This window comes from Lampris incognitus, chromosome 6, assembly GCF_029633865.1.
Source record: "Lampris incognitus isolate fLamInc1 chromosome 6, fLamInc1.hap2, whole genome shotgun sequence".
NCBI classification, from domain to species: domain Eukaryota; kingdom Metazoa; phylum Chordata; class Actinopteri; order Lampriformes; family Lampridae; genus Lampris; species Lampris incognitus.
This window is the reverse complement of record NC_079216.1, coordinates 56,136,003-56,158,392: the sequence shown is the minus strand read 5'-3', so window position 1 is coordinate 56,158,392 and position 22,390 is coordinate 56,136,003. Positions and strand designations below refer to the sequence as shown.

Here is a 22,390-nt window from a genome sequence, read left to right as displayed (position 1 = left end):
TAAATGTGGTTCGAATCAGGGTGGAGGACTTTGGCCCTCCTGCAATGGAAACCTCTCTTTATGACCATAGCAACAGGCTAACCAGCCTTGAAGTAAAGGTGAAACAACTCCAAACTGAAAACAATCATCTTAAACACAAAACAAAAGACCTTGAATATTGCTCTCGCCGTAAGTACGTAAGATTAGTTTGGTCTACCCGAGGGTTACAAGGGACATTCAGCCACATATTTCATGTCTAAATTTCTTGTTGACACATATCTTGTTGACATGTCATTGTAACATTGTAACCATTATAACATTGCCAGACGAGCTGTTCACCTCACCACCAGAGCTTGACAGGGCGCACCGTACATCAAGACCAAAACCAGGGAAGCAGTACCATTCTGACCCATGGTCATTTGCTTTCTACGCTACAAACAGAGAGAGCAGGTACTTGCCCTAGCAAGGAAACGAGGATAACCTGTCTACCTGGGTCAAAAGATCTTTATTTTTCCAGACATGAGCTTGCCAAGAAGAGTGCTGCATTCACCATAGTCAAAGCCAAACTTTACAAGAGCGGCATTAAGTTCATGCTCCGCATGCGATTTCACTTACGAACCAGGGTGTTGAGCACAAGTTTATCACTGCAGAAGAGGCTGAATTGTTCTATAATCCAACACCTGGTGAACTCATCTGAATAAGCAAGCCTGCAATGAACGTGGCTCCTAGAATACTGTTGAGTTTTTTCTGTTTCACCCGGGACATGCATCTGAATATTCACAGATATCACACTTGTCAGCCCTTTTTGAAACTTGATTATTTCAACCTGACTAAAGCTCCTCATTATAACACCAATTCTTGACTTTGGATTATGGACTTCGACCACTGGAATATGGACGTGTGAACCGAACATCAATTTCAGACACTACAAGTTGGTCTTTTGACACCACAGCGTTGGCTATAACTTCAGCTCCCTCAATCTATCAGTACATGGAAAGACAGACAGCCTCTTCAGTTAACTACTTCACACTCATTTAATATTGTGGACTGCTTTGGACTTAAATTGATCCTTCTCAAACTCATTAAAAGATCAGGACCTGCCTCTTAAATTGCAGTGACACTTCAGTGAGGTAGCAATGTGGGATTTGTTTATGTATGCATATGTGATTATGCGTGTGTGTGTGTGTGTATATATATATATATATATATATATATATATATAGCTGATGATTGCTTATGGCATGAAACAGACTTAAATTGTCTCAAAAAGAATTTACTTGACTCACTGGATTATTTTGCTCCTTATTGGTTGAGCACTTTCCCTATCGTTGAGTGTTTCTTTTAACAAAGTTTTATATATATAAAAAAAATCCAGTGAGTCAAGTGAATTCTTTAGATAGGTTTTTTATATGTATATATACACTCACTAGCCACTTTATTAGGTACACCTTGCTAGTACCGGGTTGGACCCCCTTTTGTCTTCAGAACTGCCTTAATCCTTCGTGGCATAGATTCAACAAGGTACTGGAAACATTCCTCAGAGAGTTTGGTCCATATTGACATGATAGCATCACGCAGTTGCTGCAGATTTGTCGGCTGCACATCCATGATGCGAATCTCCCGGTCCACCACATCCCAAAGGTGCTCTATTGGATTGAGATCTGGTGACTGTGGAGGCCATTTGAGTACAGTGAACTCATTGTCATGTTCAAGAAACCAGTCTGAGATGATTCGAGCTTTATGACATGGCGCGTTATCCTGCTGGAAGTAGCCATCAGAAGATGGGAACACTGTGGTCATAAAGGGATGGACATGGTCAGCAACAATACTCAGGTAGGCTGTGGCGTTGACACGATGCTCAATTGGTACTAAGGGGCCCAAAGTGTGCCAAGAAAATATCCCCCACACCATTACACCACCACCACCAGCCTGAACCGTTGATACAAGGCAGGATGGATCCATGCTTTCATGTTGTTGACGCCAAATTCTGACCCTACCATCCGAATGTCGCAGTAGAAATCGAGACTCATCAGACCAGGCAACGTTTTTCCAATCTTCTATTGTCCAATTTTGGTGAGCCTGTGCGAATTGTAGCCTCAGTTTCCTGTTCTTAGCTGACAGGAGTGGCACCCGGTGTGGTCTTCTGCTGCTGTAGCCCATCTGCCTCAAGGTTCGACGTGTTGTGCGTTCAGAGATGCTCTTCTGCATATCTCGGTTGTAATGAGTGGTTATTTGAGTTACTGTTGCCTTTCTATCAGCTCCAACCAGTCTGGCCATTCTCCTCTGACCTCTGGCATCAACAAGGCATTTTCGCCCACAGAACTGCCGCTCACTGGATATTTTCTCTTTTTCGGACCATTCTCTGTAAACCTTAGAGATGGTTGTGCGTGAAAATCCCAGTAGATCAGCAGTTTCTGAAATACTCAGACCAGCCTGTCTGGCACCAACAACCATGCCACGTTCAAAGTCACTTAAATCACCTTTCTTCCCCATTCTGATGCTTGGTTTGAACTGCAGCAGATCGTCTTGACCATGTCTACATGCCTAAATGCATTGAGTTGCTGCCATGTGATTGGCTGATTAGAAATTTGCGTTAACGAGCAGTTGGACAGGTGTGCCTAATAAAGTGGCCGGTGAGTGTGTATATATATATATATATATATATATATATATATATATATATATATATATATATATATATATAAAGATAGATGTAGGAAAAAAATTTTTAATACATAGCAGAACAAGCTTGTTTCGTGTGTCACGCACTCACTCATCAACCACATTAGCAGAACTGCATCTCAGAATTGCATCTCTGTTCTTCACAGATGATATGGTTTTGTTGACGTCATCAGAACGTGACCTCCGGCGTGCACTGGGGTGGTTTGCAGCTGAGTGTGAAAGTGAAATGGCCAGGACGAGAGTCAGCACCTCCAAGTCTGAGGCCATGGTTCTCTACTGGAAAATGGTGGATTGCTCCCTCCAGGTTGGGGATGGGTGTTGCCTCAAGTGGAGGAGCTCAAGTATCTCAGAGTCTTGTTCACGAGTGAGGGTAGGATGGAGCGGGAGATTGACAGGCGGATTGGTGCAGCATCAGCAGTAATGCGGCTGTTGTACAGAACCCTTGTGGTGAAAAGGGAGCTGAGCCGGAAGGCAAAGCTTTCAATTTACCTTTACCTATGGAGAAGGTATATTGGAGAAGGTAATTTACCTTCACCTATGGTCATGAGCTTTGGGTCACTACCCAAAGCTCATGACCATAGCTTGTATCCGCGATCTCACCCTTTCGGTCACTACTGAAAGGGTGAGATAGTGGATACAAGCGGCTGAAATGAGTTTGCTCCATTGGGTGCCTGGGCTCAGCCTTAGCGATAGGGTGAGGAGCTCGGACATCTGGAGGGAGCTCGGAGTAGAGCTGCTGCTCCTTCGCATTGAAAGGAGCTAGTTGAGGTGGTTCAGGCACCTGATTAGGATGCTTCCTAGGCACCTTCCTTTGGAGGTTTTCCGGGCATGGCCAACTGGGAGGAGATCCCGGGGTAGACCCAGAACTCGCTGGAGGGACTACATGTCCAATCTGGCCTGGGAATGCCTTGGGATCCCTCAGAAGGAGCTGGAGGGCGTTGATGAGGAGAGGAATGTCTGGAATGCCCTACTTAGCTTGCTGCAACCACGACCCGACCCCGGAAAAGAGGCTTTTTTTTCTCCCCTTTTTTTTTTTATCAGCAGTGACTCCCCCTGGCCTGCATAAGATCAAGACAGATTGGCGGACTGAACTGGGTATCACTTTTTCAGATGAGTTTTGGGATTGTTGCATTAGATCCAATAAATTCATCCTCCTCCTGTACGAGGCTTAGCCGCATTTAGCTCAAAGTATGGCACAGGATCCATCTTAGTAAAGCTAGATTATGGAAGAGCTATCCAAACCTCTCTGATCTTTGTGACAGATGCTCTCAGGCACCAGCAGACTTGACTCGCATGTTCTGGTCATGCCCAAGGTTGGTGGAATATTGGGGGTCTTTTTTTGAGCTTACATCGAAGATATTGGAACTGACTTTGAAACCATCGCCTCGGACTGTTCTCTTTGGTGTCCCTGAGGAGAGTGTTAGAATGAAAGCTAAACACACTAACGTAATCTCCTTTGCCTCTTTAATTGACCGTTGTCAAAATTTACTCTTGTGGGAAAAAAAAATCACTCACCTGCCTCAAACACTTACCAGCTGCGAGACTTGGTGTTATTTCTGAAATTGAAAAATATCAAATTTGCTGTCCGTGGCTCAGCTGAAATTTTCTACAAACACTGACAGCCTCTCATCCCTCACTTTGAAACAATCCAATCCATCCCATTGGACTAGAGTGTTGGAAGTATATTATACATGGTCTTACCTTTAAGTACATTCAGCCTTTCATTAAGAACATTTCCCAAATCCAAAAGTGGCCTCATACAATTTTTCAGATCAGGAACAACCTTTAAAACAGGAAATGGATCCTCACAATTGGGATGAGTAGAACCACTGCAGTATGATGTCAAAAGCCCCTGTTCTATTGCTGTGAGATGACCGTTAAGTAGTACCCGACTAAGGAGGCACGTAGATTTCACTCCCAGGTGAGATGCTAGAGCAGCAGCGTTGTCAAGATTGGGCCCAGCCAGCTCCACCACCTGACCCAACGTGGCGACCTTTGCCTGGCAGAACAGCTTTGATACCGTGGGTCCAATGTCGCAGAACGTGTCCATACGCCCACCATACACCACCGGCTCTTTTAGAAGCCAGCTCAGAGTCAGAACAGCCCATTCTCTCCTTCTTGAACATATTCCACACTCTTATGAGCCCACGATAAAATCCAGACAATCCGTTGAGGTCTGAGTTCTTAATAGCCATTAGAAACAAGGGCAGGTCTATTCCGAGTCCACAACACCGTTGAAGTATTGCACAGGCTGCTGGTCGCCACACTAGATCTCTAGGCCCAGTGAGCAATCTTTGAATGAACTGGAGGCGGAAGGCTGCACCCCTGCTGGCCAGATGGATCAGCCCTTGACCCCCCTCATCTTTAGGAAGGTACAGCACACTCTGAGGGATCCAGTGCAAGTTGTCCCAGAAAAAGTTCACTAGCACAGCCTGAATCTTGGCCAGGAGGTTGGTTGGAGGATCAACGCATGTTAATCGATGCCATAGCGTTGATGACACCAGGTTGTTGATTACTAACATGCGCCCCCTATATGACAGTTTTGGTAGAATCCATTTCCACTTCCTAAGACGCCCTTCTACTTTTTCCAAAACATTTTCCCAATTCTTATTTGAAAAGGTGTCATTCCCCACAAACACTCCCAGATATTTCAACCCTCCCCTTTTCCATGTCAATCCCCCAGGTAACATGAGCTTACCGTTCAGTCCCTCTCCTACCATCAGTGCCTCACTTTTTCCCCAGTTTACCCTAGCTGATGATATCTGACCAAACTTGATAACATTTTTTACTAAGACATCAACATCTCTTTGGTCCTTTACAAAAACAGCTACATCATCGGCATAGGCAGAGAGCTTAAAAGTTGCGCCACAACCAGCAAAAGCAACTCCAGACAACTCACACCTCAATTTATGCAACAGGGGCTCAATGGCCAGGGAGTACAACATTCCAGACAAAGAACATCCCTGCCTGATTCCCCTTTGAACCTTAAAAGGAGCACTCAAACCACTGTTAATTTTAAGTACACTCTCAATGTCACTGTACAAAACCTTGATCATAGCTATGAAACCTGGGCTTGAGACCGAAAGCTTTCATGGTTTGCCACAAGTGCTGGTGTTCAACCCGGTCAAAAGCCTTTTCCTGATCTATGGAAATAAGACCAGTTTCAACTCCCAATGAACTAGAGATATCCAAAACGTCCCTAATTAATGTAATGTTGTCAGTGATCAGCCTACCGGGCACACAGTAAGTCTGGTCAACATGGATGACCTCCTTCATCACCTTTCTCAGTCTGTTTGCTAACACCTTAGAAAAGATCTTGTAATCGGTGCAGCGCAGGGACACTGGCCGCCAGTTCTTAATGTCCTGCAGATCCCCTTTCTTCGGCAAGAGAGTAATGACGGCCTTTCTGCAACTCTGAGGCAACTGCCCCTCAGTTGCACTGTTCCTCAGGACAGTCAACAAATCCCCTCCGAGCACCGGCCAAAAAGACTTATAGAAGTCAACAGGTAACCCGTCTATACCAGGTGCCTTGCCACTTTACAGACTTTGCAGGGCGTCATGAAGTTCTTCAGGGGACAGTTGTGCCTTGAGGTCTGAATTGAGTGCTACCTTAACCTTTTTTAGCCCATGATAGGATGATTCAGCCCCCAGCACATCCTGCCTGAATTCGCTCTTATAGAGATCACTGTACAACCCTGCTGCATATTTCAGAACTACAGAAAAATCTGACAGCTGCACACCAGTGTTAGTGCGCAGAGAGTGAATGGTTTTTCTCTGCCGATTCTTGTGCTCTAGACTAAAGAAAAAGTGAGAAGGAGCATCCATATGTGTGGCGTTCAGAAAGTGTGAGCGGACCAGTGCCCCCTGTGCTGTAATACCCAGCAGGCTAGCCAAAGCAGACTTTCTGGATTTGAGAGCCTCTACATGGCCTCTGTCTCCTGTGGAATCTGCCAAATTCTGTAGTTCCACCATTTCATCCTCTAGATCGCTCATAGATCTGGCTATGTCTCTGGTGACATTGCGAGTGTACTGCTGGCAAAACTGCTTTATTTGACACTTGCCAATGTCCCACCACTGCTGTAGAGAACTAAATTCAGACCTTCGGCTTCTATACTGGCCCCAGAAAAACTTAAAAGCATCTCTAAAGTTATCATTTAGGAGGCCTGTGTTAAAATGCCAGAAAGCACTATTTGTTTTAACACTTCGTATGAAAACCGAGCACTGTACAAGAGAGTGGTCAGAGAAACAAACTGGAAGCATGTTACATTGTTTGAACACATTAAAATGTTTAAAACAATAAAACCGATCAAGCCGTGCCATGGATAGTGCGTTATCTTTTAGATGTGTCCATGTATACTGCCTTTCGGTCCCATAAAAAGCTCTCCAAACATCTTTCAGTTCACACGAATTAACCAAGCGTGTGAGCCGACTAAGAGATGCAGGATGTGGTTCCTGATGGTTCCTGTCCAACTTGCAATTCTCTGTACAGTTAAAGTCCCCTCCCAGAAATAAATACTCCTCACTGTCACATTTACTAATAACATCAGATAACACATCCAAAAAAACTAATCTTTCAGGGCCAAGGGTTGGACCATAAACATTTATAAAAACTAGTGTTGTGTTTTCATAATGCGCTCTTACTTTCAGTAGCCAGCCTTCGACTACTTCCTCTACCTCAAGGGAGCATGGCAAAAAATCTCTTGAGAAAAGAATCCTGACCCTACCACTAATATTTGATTTATGACTGAGAATCAATTTTCCAGTCCAATCCCTCTTCCATTCATTTTCATTATCTGCTGTGCTATGTGTTTCTTGCAAAAGCAAGACATCTATTTTCTTCAGCTCAACCAGTTTAAACACAGCAGCTCTTTTCATGTCATCTCTTGCACCATTCAGATTTAAAGTGCCTAATTTTATATTACACATGAGGAGAGTGGGGCTAAACTGTGCCAGAAACAAGCTTACACTGACCAAAAAGATAAAAAATACCCAAACTTGTCTTAAACATCATCATGAAGTTGCAATTTACTTTCTGAACAAGTTTTTTCAGTCTGAAGACTTCCTGCTCAGTAAATGTGTTCACCTCCAAGTCCCCTGTGTTTTTCATAAAGCATTTAACTGAGTCAATAAAAAGCTGCAAGTCTGGAAAATAGTTTTCCACCTTGACTGCCCTCAAGCCCTTGGTAACCTGCAAAAACTTCCTGATCTTCAAAAAGGCATAGCTCCCTTCCGTGTCCACCTGTGTATGAGGAGAGGAACCTAACTCACACTCACTTTCATCTGTGTTCTCATCAGACAAAGAGGAGGGTGGCTTTTTATCTTTTGAAGCCGTCTTCGCTTTTAAATTTTCCTGTCTACCTTCAGTCGGCTTCCTTTTAATTGACTTTTTTGATTTTATTTCATCGTCCAACATAGTCTCTGCCTCTTCGAGTACAGACTCTGCCACTCTAACAACAGTCTGCTGTATTTGCGTCCTCCAATCACAATTTGTATCTGGCCCAGCGAATTTGCTATGATCCCTGGTCTCACTGTTTTCATCTTCCGTTTCATTCTGTTCAACGTCCGCTACCTGCTCATCCTGGCCATCAGCTGTGACCTGCCTAAGTTCTGTTACCTTCTCAGTATGCTCAACGTTTTTAAAATGCTCAGCCTGCACACCTCCTTCTCCTGCCTGCTCAGTCCGTCCATTTTCCTTATGTTCCCCAGCCTCGGTCTTTTTCTGTGTCACCACCTGGTCTGTTTCTCCCGCCCCTCGCTTCCCAGCCTCTTGTCTGCCCTGTGCCGACTCGGCCGCGCCGTCTCAAGCCGGAGATGCGCAGCTCGCGGTGGCATCAGGGGACGAAGGTGGCCCTTGAGGCTCAGACCTACCCTCACTCCTTTCGGGAAAAGACCTTACTAAATGCCCCTCTGACCTACAGCCAAAACATTTCATCATACCAGATGTAACAAATACAATATAGTCAAAGTCATCAATCCTGAATTTCAGCTTCAGATCCAAATCCTCTGCATTATTTTTCAAAATCATGAAACCTTGCCTCCTATGGGACACAACGTATTTCAAGTGAGGAGGCTGGCAACTGGAAGAGACCATTTTTATTGGGGACACTAGTTGTCCGTATCTTGCAAGCTCCTTCTAAAAAGCTGCGTTACTCATGAACGGGGGAGCATTGGAAATGGTGATTCTCTTGGCTGGATTAACCAGCAGCAGAACGGGAGTAAACATGTCCCTAATCACCACACCACTTTCCACCACCTGGTTGACCTTATCAATACTGTCAAGAAACATTACTACTGCACCGTTCATTCTGGACGCCGATTTGATGCTTCCATAGCCCACATGCTCACCTACCGCAAGGCAGCACTCCTCCACCGAGCATTTGACCACCGGAGCCACTTTAATCGCGTGCCGGCGTGTCAACTTCTCAAACGCCGTTTCTCCACCTCCCACAGCAGCCATATTGCCCCGCCGGGCCGTTAGCACCGCTACCGAAAATAAAACTCCGCTTAAACCTACCACCGAGAAAAACTAACTAAAAAATAAACAACAACAAACCCACAGAAAGCACGTGAAAAGCACCAGACAAAAAAAGTCCAAAATTCAGAAACTCACTCACACCGAAACAACACGCTGCTGCTCCGTACACTCACTCACACTTCCGCTCAGAGAGAGAGAGAGAGAGAGAGAGAGAGAGAGAGAGAGAGAGAGAGAGAGAGAGAGAGAGAGAGAGAGAGAGAGAGAGAGAGAGAGAGAGAGAGTTTTGTGTACGTAGGTACAATTAAGTGTATATATGAGTGGGTAAATATCTATGAGGATGTAACAATTTACAGGTACATACATCTTGGACGACCTTGTAGGGTGCTGGCAGTGCTTAAGGTTAGGTTGACATTATACTACTACTACTACTACTACTACTTTCAGCTGGTCCCGTTAGGAGTCACCACAGCAGACCATTCATTTCCATCTCTTCCTGTCCTCTGCATCTTCCTCTGTCACGCCAGCCACCTGCATGTCCTCTCTCACCAAATCCATAAACCTCTACATACATCTTGGCCTCCCTTTTTTCCTCTACCCTGGCAGCTCCATATTCAGAATTCTTCTCCCAATATACCCAGCATCTCTCCTCCACACATGTCCGAACCATCTCAATCTTGTCTCTTGCTTTGCCTCAAACCATCCAACCTGAGCTGTCCCTCTAATATACTCGCTCCTAATCCTGTCCTACTTCATCACTCCCAATGAAAATCTTCCTCACCATTCCACTGTCCCCCCTCTCATTCAAGCATAGGTATTCCATCTTGCTCCAACTGACTTTCACTCCTCTTCTCTCCAGTGCATACCTCCACCTCTCCAGGCTCTCCTCAACCGTAGGTTGACAAGATGATTTTGTGTATTACAAGTGACCTTTTTTTTTAGATGTACAGTTATTTGGTTATCTGTATTTAATTTCTTCAATAATAATAATAATAATAATAATAATTATTATTATTATTATTATCATTTTGGCACCAGGCATGGGCACAAGTCCATGAATACTGGGATGGCATCCAGTGCTTTACCTGTGCCCCTGTCCATAGGGTTAGTGGTTGTGTCAGAAAGGGTGTTCAATGTAAAATTTTGCCAAATCAGTATGCAGATTGACAAGACCATACCGGATCGGTCAAGGCTCCATACGGGATCGGTCCAGGCCCAGGTTAACAATGGCTCCCATTGATGCTGTGCTCTCAGGGTGCCGATGGAAACTATAATATCCGCTGTGGCGATCCCTGAGAAACAGGGAACAAGCCTAAAAAGAAGAAGATTCAATTATTATTATTATTATTGCTTTGCTATTTTATTTATTCATCACTATCTTGTTTTTATGAGCAGGGAGGGGATTGCTGGGGGCTAAGGGGGGATAATCTAGGGATATTATTGTCTTAAAAGAAAAATGTGAATCTGTAATACTGTATCATCATATATGCAGAGTGTTGAATAAAATTTGGTGATAAAAAAAATGAAGGGCAACAGAGGAGGGATCCCTCTTCCAGGACAGACAGGCAGACACGCAATGGGTGTCAAATGCACAAAATACACAAATATAACAGAATTATAATGTACATCATAGATTACACAGAACAAGGTAGCGTATAATACATACAGTTAATCATAAAATTAAGAAAATTTAAGCATGCTGGTTCATAAACTTGTAATGAGTGTGCAAGGCAAATGTAGTGAATCTGTGTCTATCTAAGACCACAACAGAAACCCTACAGATGCAGTCAAGAGCTGGTGGGACCCTGTGCCACAAACCCAGCTCTGCTCAGTGGAGCCCTGCAGAGAGAAAAGACTTCACATACACACAATAGGCAACGCAGACTTCAATAAAGCATTCACACAGACAAAGAAAGAAGAGAGGGGGCGTCTGGGTAGCGTAGTGGTCTATTCCATTGCCTACCAACACGGGGCTCACTGGTACAAATCCCCGCGTTACCTCCGGCTTGGTCAGGCGTCCCTACAGACAAAATTGGCCATGTCTGCGGGTGGGAAGCTGGATGTGGGTATGTGTCCTGGTCACTGCACTAGCACCTCCTCTGGTTGGTCGGGGTGCCTGCTCCGGGGGGAGGGGGAACTGGGGGGAATAGCATGATCCTCCCACGTGCTCCGTGCCCCCGGCGAAATTCCTCACTGTCAGGTGAAAAGAAGCGGCTGGTGACTCCACATGTATCAGCGGAGGCATGTGGTAGTTTGCAGCCCTCCCCGGATAGGCAGAGGGGGTGGAGCAGCAACCGGGACAGCTTGGAAAATAGGGTAATTGGTCGGATACAATTGGGGATAAAAAGGGGGGGGTGAATCCCCCCATCCAAAAAAAAAGCAAGATGAGAAGTGATGAGAGTGATGCCGAAGTTGTCTTACCTAAACAAATAGTGTAAAAGCAATTTTAAATGAAAACCACGCAAACAATAGCATAAATCTCCAGGAGGGTGGGACTGTAACTAAGGGAAAACAGGACACATCACAAACAGGCTTTAAAGTCATCAGGTGGTTGAATGAGGGAGAGAGAAATAATCCATGGTCATCAGACACATCAGACAGTCCATAAAGGAAGAAAAAATGTCCTGGAAAGTGGGAAAGAGAGACAGGGATAGAGACAGAGAGAGGGGGGTGTCCAGGTAGCATGGTGGTCTATTCCGTTGCCTACCAACACGGGAATCGCCAGCTTGAATCCCCGTGTTACTTCCGGCTTGGTCGGGTGTCCCTACAGACACAATTAGCCGTCTGCGGGTGGGAAGCCGGATGTGGGTATGCGTCTTGGTCACTACACTAGCACCTCCTCTGGTCACTCGGGGCACCTGTTCGGGGCGGGGGGAGGACTGGGGGGAATAGCGTGATCTTCCCACGCGCTACATCCCCCTGGCGAAACTCCTCACCGTCAGGTGAAAAGAAGCAGCTGGCGACTCCACGTTTCCAGGGAGGAGGCATGTGGTAGTCTGCAGCCCTCCCTGGATCGGCAGAGTGGTTGGAGCAGTGACCAGGACAACTCGGAAGAATGGGGTAATTGGCCGGATACAACTGGAGAGGACCCCCCCCCCCACAAAAAAAGAGAGAGGGGGGGCACAGCATGGTCATACGTGCTTAGAGACACAAACAGAAGGTTAGGACGGTGCGATGCATCAGAAAGTTGAACATTCTCGTTGGCAGGACAAAACCAAGAGATTCCTGCCAAGACTTACAGTTATAAATACACTGGGACCGAGAACCTCCCAAAAGAGGATAGTGCGAAGCTTCAGTAGGAATCAACAAGCAACGTAAGAGCACGTTTATCATGTGTAACGTTACTGTTTAAACGGCGGATAAAAGCAGTTTGATAATAGCGACTGCAAAACAGACATGAGCTACGCTAAGCCAAGTTTGCTAGCTAGTAGTCTCGTTTTTTCCCATTTTGTTTGTTTGTTTTGGGGTTTTTTTTTACACCGTATAAGAATAGCCTACTACTTACAGCATTCGGGTGATTTATCATCCTTGTTGTGCCACCATGGTAGGCCAGTTTCATATTGCATATTTGGCACACTGCCTTGTCATCGATCAACTGAAAGTGTCGCCACACAGCTGAGATCTTCGCCATTTTGTTTTCTAAATGTTCAGTTTCCGCCATTTTCCGTTTGTAAATTTAAACATTCGTGCTGAGCGAAATTAAGTGCCTACTTAGAGACTTTTAAAATTTGTATTCAGAAACGATAAATTAAACCTTTTCCATAGACATGTTACAGCTAGTCCACTTAAGTTTTTTCTCGCCTCGATTTTACGTTGAAGCTCAAAACCGCCTTTGTTTTCCCTTTAACAGCCAAGGTGAACTGAAACGTGACGTCACTGCTGTGCGCTAGAGGGATGTCAGGCGCCGCAGCTGAGACAGTACCTGTATATTTCCACATTTTAACAGTGTAATTAAAAAGCATAAATATAGTACAAGAATGGGCTGACAAATGTTATTGTTAAGTTCAGAGGTGGAAAAACCCGGTCCAGAAAGTAAAAACCCTAACCATGTCTTTACTCCGTCCATGTATTAAACCAGCTAATTTGGGAAACTAGTCAGTGCAATCTGATGGTTTAGTACATGGGTGGAGTAAAGACACAGTTAGGGTTTTTACTTTCTGGACCGGGTTTTTCCACCTCTGGTTAAGTTTGCCTTCATTGCTATCCTGAGTCCGAGTCTCTTATGTTGGCTGGGAGACTTTTCCGAAGAAAGGGGGCGCTCACGGTAAGAGGATTCTCTGCAGCCTACAGACCCCTTTAACTAGGGACAAAGAGAGGTGAGGCTCTATTAGAGCTAACAAATATGACGGGACAAGCCCATTAATTCAATTAGTTTAATTTAAAAAAATTTTTAAATTATGTGAGGAACTTTGTGCAGTGGACAAATAAGACAAATACAACAATCATAGACAATCGGCACAATCATGGCCATGATTACTTAATCATTATGTGCCGCCATGATAGATAAAATACATACCCAGTTCACATACCAATTAAGATAAAAGTGCAATAGTGCTACAGTGCAGTAGTATGTGTGTGAGTGAGTGAGAGTGTGTGAAAGGGAGAGAGTGCATGTGTCAGCGTTGGCGGGGGTTAATTGGTCCGTTATCCAGAAAGGAACAGGTGGGGAGATGAGGGAAGGGTAAGAGTTCAGTAGACAGATGGAGGAAGGTACAAAACTGGATGTGGCTCTTCTGGTTCTGAGGGTCAGGGACCTATATTGTCGTCCGGAGGGCATGAGGTTGTAGTAGGGGTTGAGGGTGTTTGTGGTGTCTTGAGCTATTTGCGAGGCCTTCTTTACTGTCTGTTTTTATGGATGCTGCTGAGTGGGTCCTGTTCTCGCCTGTTGATCTTGCTGCTATCTTTTCAATTCTGTTGAGGGGGTTTTCAGGTTGATAGCGCAAATCCGTCCGAACCATGCCGTGATATTGAAGGTCATTGTTGTGGTAGTGAAGTTTGAGGTTTAGCTATAGTGTCAAAGAGAAATCTGGGCTTGTGTTAACTGACATTAATTAGGCGAGAAAATGTGCTGCTTTAGCTGCTGACAGTGCTCGCTTGTAACTTAACAAACATTTGTCCCACGTAAGTTGAAAAACTTCAAGTTTGGATTTACACCATTTCTGCTCAAGTTTCCTACAGGCCAGTTTAAGATCATATGTCTTGTCAGCAAACCAGGGTGTTGGTTTTCTTTGGTGTTTAACTTTGGTAGTCAGAGGTGCCACTGACTCGAGAAGTGCCACCGAGGGACTGACATATTGAAAACTTGTTAAAGCTGGGCAAACTGAGAGTGATGATGGGCAACACTGACCTCAGCACAGCTGACACAATTACAATAATTGGGCTATATTGAATGAAAATAATGTGGGGGAAAATGCTGTTAGCCAAAAGACTGTAGGGAGAATTCCCAATCTACATTGCCGATCATGGCCTTCATGTAAGAGTGAGTGTCTGTTCTCTCTCTCTCTTTCACAATAATGCTTCAGTTTTTACCAGCTTTCTGTTTGGTCCTCCTTGAAATGTAACTAACCTTTCTATTTGTCTTCACGGTTTCCTCCACAGCGACAAAATGTTTCCTGCTCTGGGATTCGGAGCACAACTCCCACCGGATTGGAAGGTATTTATGTGTATGTATGATGTTGTGATGATGGTGATGGTGATGGTGACCCAGATAGCAAAATTTCTGTGGCCCAGACCCGTCCCACACCGATACTTTCATCCAGCCCACATATTACGTGGAATGAAGGCATTTGGGCGGTCCGCTCCTGTTTGCCAGATCGGGGCCAGAACCAAGCCATAGCAATGCCGCATGTGCCACATATTTGCCAAAGGTGGCCCATATTTGTTTTGTGATATTTGGGCCACATTCACCATTTACCATACGGGCCACTTCAGGGTCACATCCAGATTACATATTGCCGGGAGCGCCGCATCTTTGCCAAAAAAGGCCCACATTTGATTTGGCATATTTGGACCATATTTGCTATTATACATGTGGGCCACTTCAGGCTCACATCCATTTTGTCAGGGCCAGAAGAAGACCATCAGTGCCACGTCATTGCCTGAAGTGGCCCACATCTGGATGCTATCTGGGTATGATGATGATGATAATGACGATGATGATGATGATCATTTGTGTGTGTGTGTGTGTGTGTGTTAAGTGCAGAAAAAAGCAGAGAAAAGAGGCTATTAAACACAAATTCATATATGAGTTATCTGTAACATGAGTTTATAGGAGTTCAGACACAAAGAACAAGACTATGTATTATAAAATTCATATTCACATGATTACGCAACTGTCAACCCATCTGTGTTGCCATGGCACTGAGTGGATGAAAAGGACAAAGGAGAGAGGGAAGGAGAGAAAACGCAAGGAGAACGAGTAAAATGGCGAGAGATGGGAAGGGAGAAATACAGAAATGGACAAATGTCTTCTGATGGTGTGGAATTATGAGAAAACCCCATTAATGGTGAAAGAGTGGAGGGGTGAGAAAAAGGGAGTGAGAATGAACGGGGGTAACAGCATGGGTAAGAACATGAAATGAGAGAAGTGACAAGGAGGGGGAAGGGAAGAGAAAGGGATGCAAAATGTCTTACAGCATGCTTGTATACACATCATGCACACACAAATCCAATGTTCACAAGATATTTATTATTTTTTACCACACACATAATGCCAAAATCATATGGAACCTGAACCAAAACAAAATATACATTTAAATAAAATTTAAGTGTCGTGGCCATAGTACAAGACTCATGACTTTTTAAGCTGAAATGCATATTTTAAAACAAAACCCATCTTTCTTAATCAAGCTAATGGCTGAAACTTTTGAAATGCTGATTTTTTATACATTTTTTGGGTTTGCTGCAGAAATCCATTTTTTGTTGCATTATTTCTATTGCATGCAATACAAGGAGGGACCAGATCAATAAATTCAGGAATAGGGAAGGATGGGCGATGGGCTGAACATTGCTGCATATCAGAGGGAAAGTTTAGTATTTATCTTATTGTCTCTGTCCTCAGGTGTCACATGAATTTGCCATCAATTTCAACCCCAGCAACCCCTTCTGCTCAGGTGAGCCTCTGATCCGGGTGTTACAGGTGACATCCATTACCATGCAGAGACTACTAACATCATTCATAATACTGAGAATAAACCAGCTTTATCTGAAATTTTTCAGCCTACAGCAATTATATGATATGACCATTATGGTATATAATATAAAAATGGCTGCAGAAAAGGAAAGAGTGCGTAACCGACATCCCTTATTGCCATTTCGAGGATATTTCCACCACCGCTTAAAACTGCAAAATTAAGGCCACTTCCTTACTTACTTGGTGACATTTTGCATCTTGTTCCAATAGAAAACAAGTGCCTTCTTTTTCCTTTTCTTTTTTAGCAGTTTAATAGTTTACTAAACAGTTCAATACGAGTCATATTCCCAGCGTGTAAGCTGCAAATGTGTTTTATTGATATGGACAAATTACTTCTCAGCAGTATCAAAAGCTGAGAACACAACTGGAAGACCAAGAACAGATTTTTATTTTGCAAAAGGCATATTTTAGCCTGACGGAGGCACCGGCAGAGGTGGGTGTTATGCTTAATGAATGCATTTCCACTCAGTCCACCCCTGACGTAGACCAGTGTCAAAACATTTACTTCTGTTCTACATGCTGCCTCCCAGCAAATATGCAGTTTGAATTTGTTAAGAATAACCTCTGCCTCCACACGTACATTTCCTGGACACGAACAGATAATCTCCCTACCCCTCGGACTAAGTAAACTTGCAGAGTCTTCAGAGAAAGATGCCTGACAGGAAGAAACTGTGATCTGAGTGATCACAGTCTTGCGTTAACTGCCCTTGGCGTGAAGGAGCACCTCTATTTTCAGGTGCAAAATGGAGCCAGCCGCCCTGACAGGGTGTTGAATAGCATCATACGATTAGGAAATCTCAGGCTTTGATCCGGGGTTGAATACATTTCAGAGCCCCATTGTTCGTGTGCCAGTCTGTCAACTTCTCCATCTTCCTCCCCTTTCTTTCTCTGCTCTTCACCTTTATTCTCCCATTTCTAATCGTGCAATTATACAAATATGTCAAAAGCGATTTGTGTTGTAATAGAAAAATTTTGCAAAAATATTTCTCTCTTTCTCTCCCTCTCTCTCCCTCTCCTTCTAGGTGTGGAGGGTATAGCCCAGGCGTACTCTGCCTGTCTCCCTCACATACGTTTCTATGGTCCCACTAACTTTGCTCCTATCATCAACCACGTAGCGCGCTTCGCTACCCAGGCTCTGCAGCAGGAACGAGCAGCGGTCAGTGACACGTACCAGCTTTCATCGTCTATCCTTTCTTTGCATTGTTTTTTTTTGTTTTGTTCATAATACCCAATAAATCAGTCATGCAGATGCAGAATAATGGAAAAAGATGGGAAACTGGAAGGCTATGAAATGCAACACTTTTGCTATTGCACAGGCTGTGGTCTTAACTATCCACTGCGTTATGTGGTTTAGGCCAAGCTCATGTCTTACGTACTTGAAAGGGAATCCATATAGCGTCAACCTTTTTTTTTGGGGGGGGGGGGTGTTTCCCCTTTTTTTCTTCCCAGTTGTACTTGGCCAATTACCCTATTTTTCCAAGCCGTCCCAGTCGCTGCTCCACCCACTCTGTTGATCCGGGGGCTGGGCTGCAGACTACCACATGCCTCCTCTGATTCATGTGGAGTCGCCAGCTGCTTCTTTTCACCTGACAGTGAGGAATTTCGCCAGAGGGACGTAGCACATGGGAGGATCATGCTATTCTCCCCAGCCCCCCCGAACAGATATCCCGACCGACCAGTGAGGCGCTAGTGCAGCGACCAGGACACATACCCACATCCGGCTTCCTATCCACAGACACGGCCAATTGTGTCTGTGGGGACACCCGACCAAGCCAGAGGTAGCATGGGGATTTGAACCGGCAATCCCGGTGTTGGTTGGCAACGGAATAGACTGCTACGCTACCCGGACGCCCCATATAGCATCAATCTTAGTGGTCCAGTTAGCTTCTCCAGTCAAAGATATTTCACTGAAAAAGGTCCAAGACGTGTTTAGAAGGCCCAATGGTAAATCCCAGCATCCCAGACTTACCTCGTTCTCTCCTGCAGCAGTTCATACTCAGAACCAGACTCATCTGCACTTATCTGCCTTATCCTTATGTATACCACCTCTGGTTCACAGCTACAGCACAATATAATTGCCAATAATTTCCAACTAACACCTACTACTACTACTTTTGGCTGCTCCCGTTAGGGGTCGCTACAGCGGATCATCCGTTTCCAACTAACACCATTTAAACAAAAATATGCTTCATGATTGATGACAGTTCTGGTTTGAAAAGATTAATTTAGCATTTCATACACTGAATCGCACTGACAAACAAAGGCTAAAGAAACAGCTGGTTTAAAAGATCCACTCTGTAGTTTAGGAACCGTCCTTGACTGCATACTTTTATTACAACCGTGTACGACAGCAATAAATGAGCCTAAACAACCCTGGTAACAACTCAGATACCAAACTGTAGAAGTGGCACCAGGTAACTTTTCTGGATTTTGGCAACATCTTTTACATCAACTGTACTAAAGACGACCGAGGGGCTTTTTGTCTTTCTCCATAGTGTATAGCACCAAGACACATGCATTTATTTACAAGACGTAACTCAAAAGACTATCATGGAAGAAGAGGAACTATATGTTCACAGACGAGGTAAAGTAAAATTGCTGCCCTTGCCCGATTGCAGACAAAATGCATAGTGAAAACAAGGCTTATGGGGAACTGATCTGAATGGCGGCGGCGTCATTCTGTGCCACCAAAATTAATTTCAAATGATATGTGAAAGCAAAAGTTACCTGGCGTCCCCTTAACTGTGGCTGTAATTACTTATACCAAGTTCTCAAGACGTTACCAATGAATCCATTATCTGTGTTTAGCTGAAGATGTATCTGTGCCGTGGCCGCGTCCTTTGTGGTCCTGTTACAATTCCGTGACATCACAGAAAGTTGAATCAGTTCAACTGCACACATTTCGTCACTCATCTAAGTGACTTCTTCAGTCTTTCTACTTTTTTTTTTTTTACATTTTTAGTGATTGTAAGGAGTATTTCCTTACCTGGATTGTTGAGCTTGCATCAGAACAGTACCATACCATATTCAATTCAGTTCAATTCAAAACTTTATTGCAGACTCAGGGTCCATAACAGACAAAGAGAAATAGGTAAAAGACAACCCCGAGATAATACACAGAATAAACACAATAAAATAACATAAATGGAACAAATCAATGTCTTATAAGAAGGCAGCTATACCAATGGTCCCACTGCCGGGATTGGTAGCATGTGGCACTGAATCTTATATTAGTTAAACTCTTGATGATTACATTATCAGAGTCATTGAGCCGGCAAATAAATTTACATATGAGATTTCTTTGAAGCGCCTGAAAAGTACCGACTCCTGCAGCTACAAACATTTCTCTTGCACTACACCATCTAGGTATTTTTAGCAGTATTCTCATAGCATCATCATAAGCTACTCGAAGCCTCTGTAAGCTTGCTTTTTAGCAGTTGGACCACAGGTGTGCAGTATAAAGTGGTGTACAACATGCTCTGAACAGAGACATCTTCACACTAACTGTACCAAACTTGCATGAGAGAGTGTTTGCTTGTGCATACATCATATGGCATTGCCTATAAATATCACAATCGTCTGTCATTTGTTCAGTAATATAATGTCCAAGATATTTCACCTTATTACATACCCCAAGATTATTATCAGACCATTTAAATCAGGAAATTTTAGATAATTGACCTCTTTGGTTCTGCAAATCATGACAACACACTTACTAGCATTGTATATGATAGCATGCTCCACACTATACACAGAACATACTGTAACGTGCATGGATAACTCGACACGTTGGTCCTTGGCTAACGGGTCGGACCCTTTAGTCGACTGGTTACCGTTGTCGCTTGCGGAGTGGGAGACATGGGTTCGCATCCCGGCTGTGGCGACGGTCTCCCAGACTGCCCCCCGAATTCGCTACATTGGTGTCAGAAGTGGGATGGTAAGACCGTGAGGTCATCGGAAGCGCGTGCGCCCAGAGGCGTGAGGGAGCTGATATGCTGAAGCGCGGGGACACGCTTCCCGAAGGAGGGGGGTAGTGTAACGTGCATGGATAACTCGACACGTTGGTCCTTGGCTAACGGGTCGGACCCTTTAGTCGGCTGGTTAACATTGTCGCCTGCAGAGTGGGAGACACAGGTTCATGTCCCGGCTGTGGCGACGGTCTCCCAGGCTGCCCCCCGAATTCGCTACAATACATTAAGGAGCTGCTGGAGACCAGCGCTACAGGGACTAAGGAGGACAAGGTCATCTGTATACATAATATGGTTCACCAAGGTATTACCAATCATGCACCCAGTGTTACAGGCTTTCCATATGTCTGATGGCAGCCTGTTTTGGCTGACTTGCTTCATTCCTGTCAGTTTTCTGGAATTGGAGCTATATCTCCAGCTGTTGTGTTTTTTACGATTACAATTACAACTTACATTTAATTTTTTTTCTCGCTGAACTTTTTATTAAGTTCTCAAAACGATATAAACAGAACAGTACAACAACATCAACACAAAAAGAATACAGTAAGATATACAAACAGGTAAAATGATTTTAAAAAATAACAAAAAATAACAATTTACATTTAATTTAACTACATTTGATTACAATAATTATAATTCAATAATAATTGTAAAATTCATGTTATAATTAATTACAATAATTATAATTTAATAATAATTTATATTATATTATTATAATTTAACATTTAATTATAATTGAATTGAATTACATTTAATTTTTAAAAAAAATTAGACCTGTTTGCATCATCTTCAGGCTGACTCACACAAATTTGACTTCCTCTTTTATTTGTCATTATCTCTAACTCATCTACCTCCATTAACATTTTCCATACATCATCACTGGGCCACATTTGCTGGTGCTTCGTCCTTTTCCATATCCAAATCTGTCTTTTCTAAGTATTCGCTGCTTTCAGATCACTGCTGTCCTTTGTCCGTCTTTATTTTTCTCCTGCCTGCTGTGCTAAGGGGAAGCATTTTTGAACGATTCTTATATTTTTATCTTCCCCGATACCTTCTCTCCCTTCATTTTTGATCTTTCACCTTTGCTGTTTGAGTCCTTCTACCTCCTGCGCTAGTCATTCAAGCTTTCATATAGCCTTGATGTTTCTGGTTATTCTCTCTTCTCCAACTGAAAGAATTTCAATTCACTATTCTGCTTCATGAACCCGAGGCAATTTCATGTAAGGTTTCTAACTGGACATTTCATAGCTCAGATGACAGACCTCTTTGTAGGACTTCACCTAACAAGTCTGATTGACCTCCGAAGAAGTACTGATCTGTACAGACCCCTCACTAAATCTAAAAGCCTTTGAGAGACATGCTACATACTAGGAAGTCCATGTCTCTCTCCTTAACAGTTTAGCTATTTAGCCTTATTTTATACCAAATATTCAGCTGCCAGCACAAAAAAGTCTTTGACATTTTGAACCATGAGCCATTCATAGCGTTGGTGATAATGGGAGATTTGAGTGACAAAACCTTTCAATTACTTTTTCCCTTTTCTTCTCTCCTGTCTTTCCTTTCTTATATCACACTTTTCTTTTCACTTGAGGCACCGAGAATAAAATAGTAAGAAGCAATTATGTATAAAAGCTGTAATTAGAGACAAATCTAGACATCATAGCCAAATTTTATCATTTTATCTAAGATGTCTTTATGCATGCTCGATAATCCAGGTAAGAAAATCACAAAAAGTTGGATCAGTTCTTCAGGATAAAATGTTTATTGACAGAGAAAAATGTTTCATCACTCATCTAATGCCCCTTTTCCACTACATGGTACCGGCTCAACTCGACTCGACTTTTTCATTTTCCATTACTGGAATGTACCGGCATTTTGGTAACTGTTACTACTTTTTTGGTTCCACCGTTGTCAAGGTTACAAAAAAAAACCTGGAGCAGGTACCAAAATCAATGCAGACCAGCTACACTTCGGGGGTACTGTTACAGTAATAATGACACTCAAGTTGAGTCGAGTTGAGCCGGTAACCACGTAGTGGAAAAGGGGTATAAGTGACCTCTTCAGTCTCAACTGACTGCAAGAGGATGGCACAACACA

General features: G+C 43.6%; 1 protein-coding gene across 1 annotated transcript in view; it reads left to right on the top strand.

Annotated features, from left to right (window-relative positions):
- Positions 1 to 22,390, top strand: part of cpne2 (copine II) — a 93,274-nt gene that overhangs the window by 54,842 nt on the left and 16,042 nt on the right. Inside the window, exons 11-13 of the mRNA XM_056281200.1 lie at positions 14,732 to 14,786; positions 16,194 to 16,245; positions 17,348 to 17,481. Coding sequence (XP_056137175.1) covers positions 14,732 to 14,786; positions 16,194 to 16,245; positions 17,348 to 17,481 — 241 coding nt within the window. The remainder of the gene's footprint in view (positions 1 to 14,731; positions 14,787 to 16,193; positions 16,246 to 17,347; positions 17,482 to 22,390) is intronic.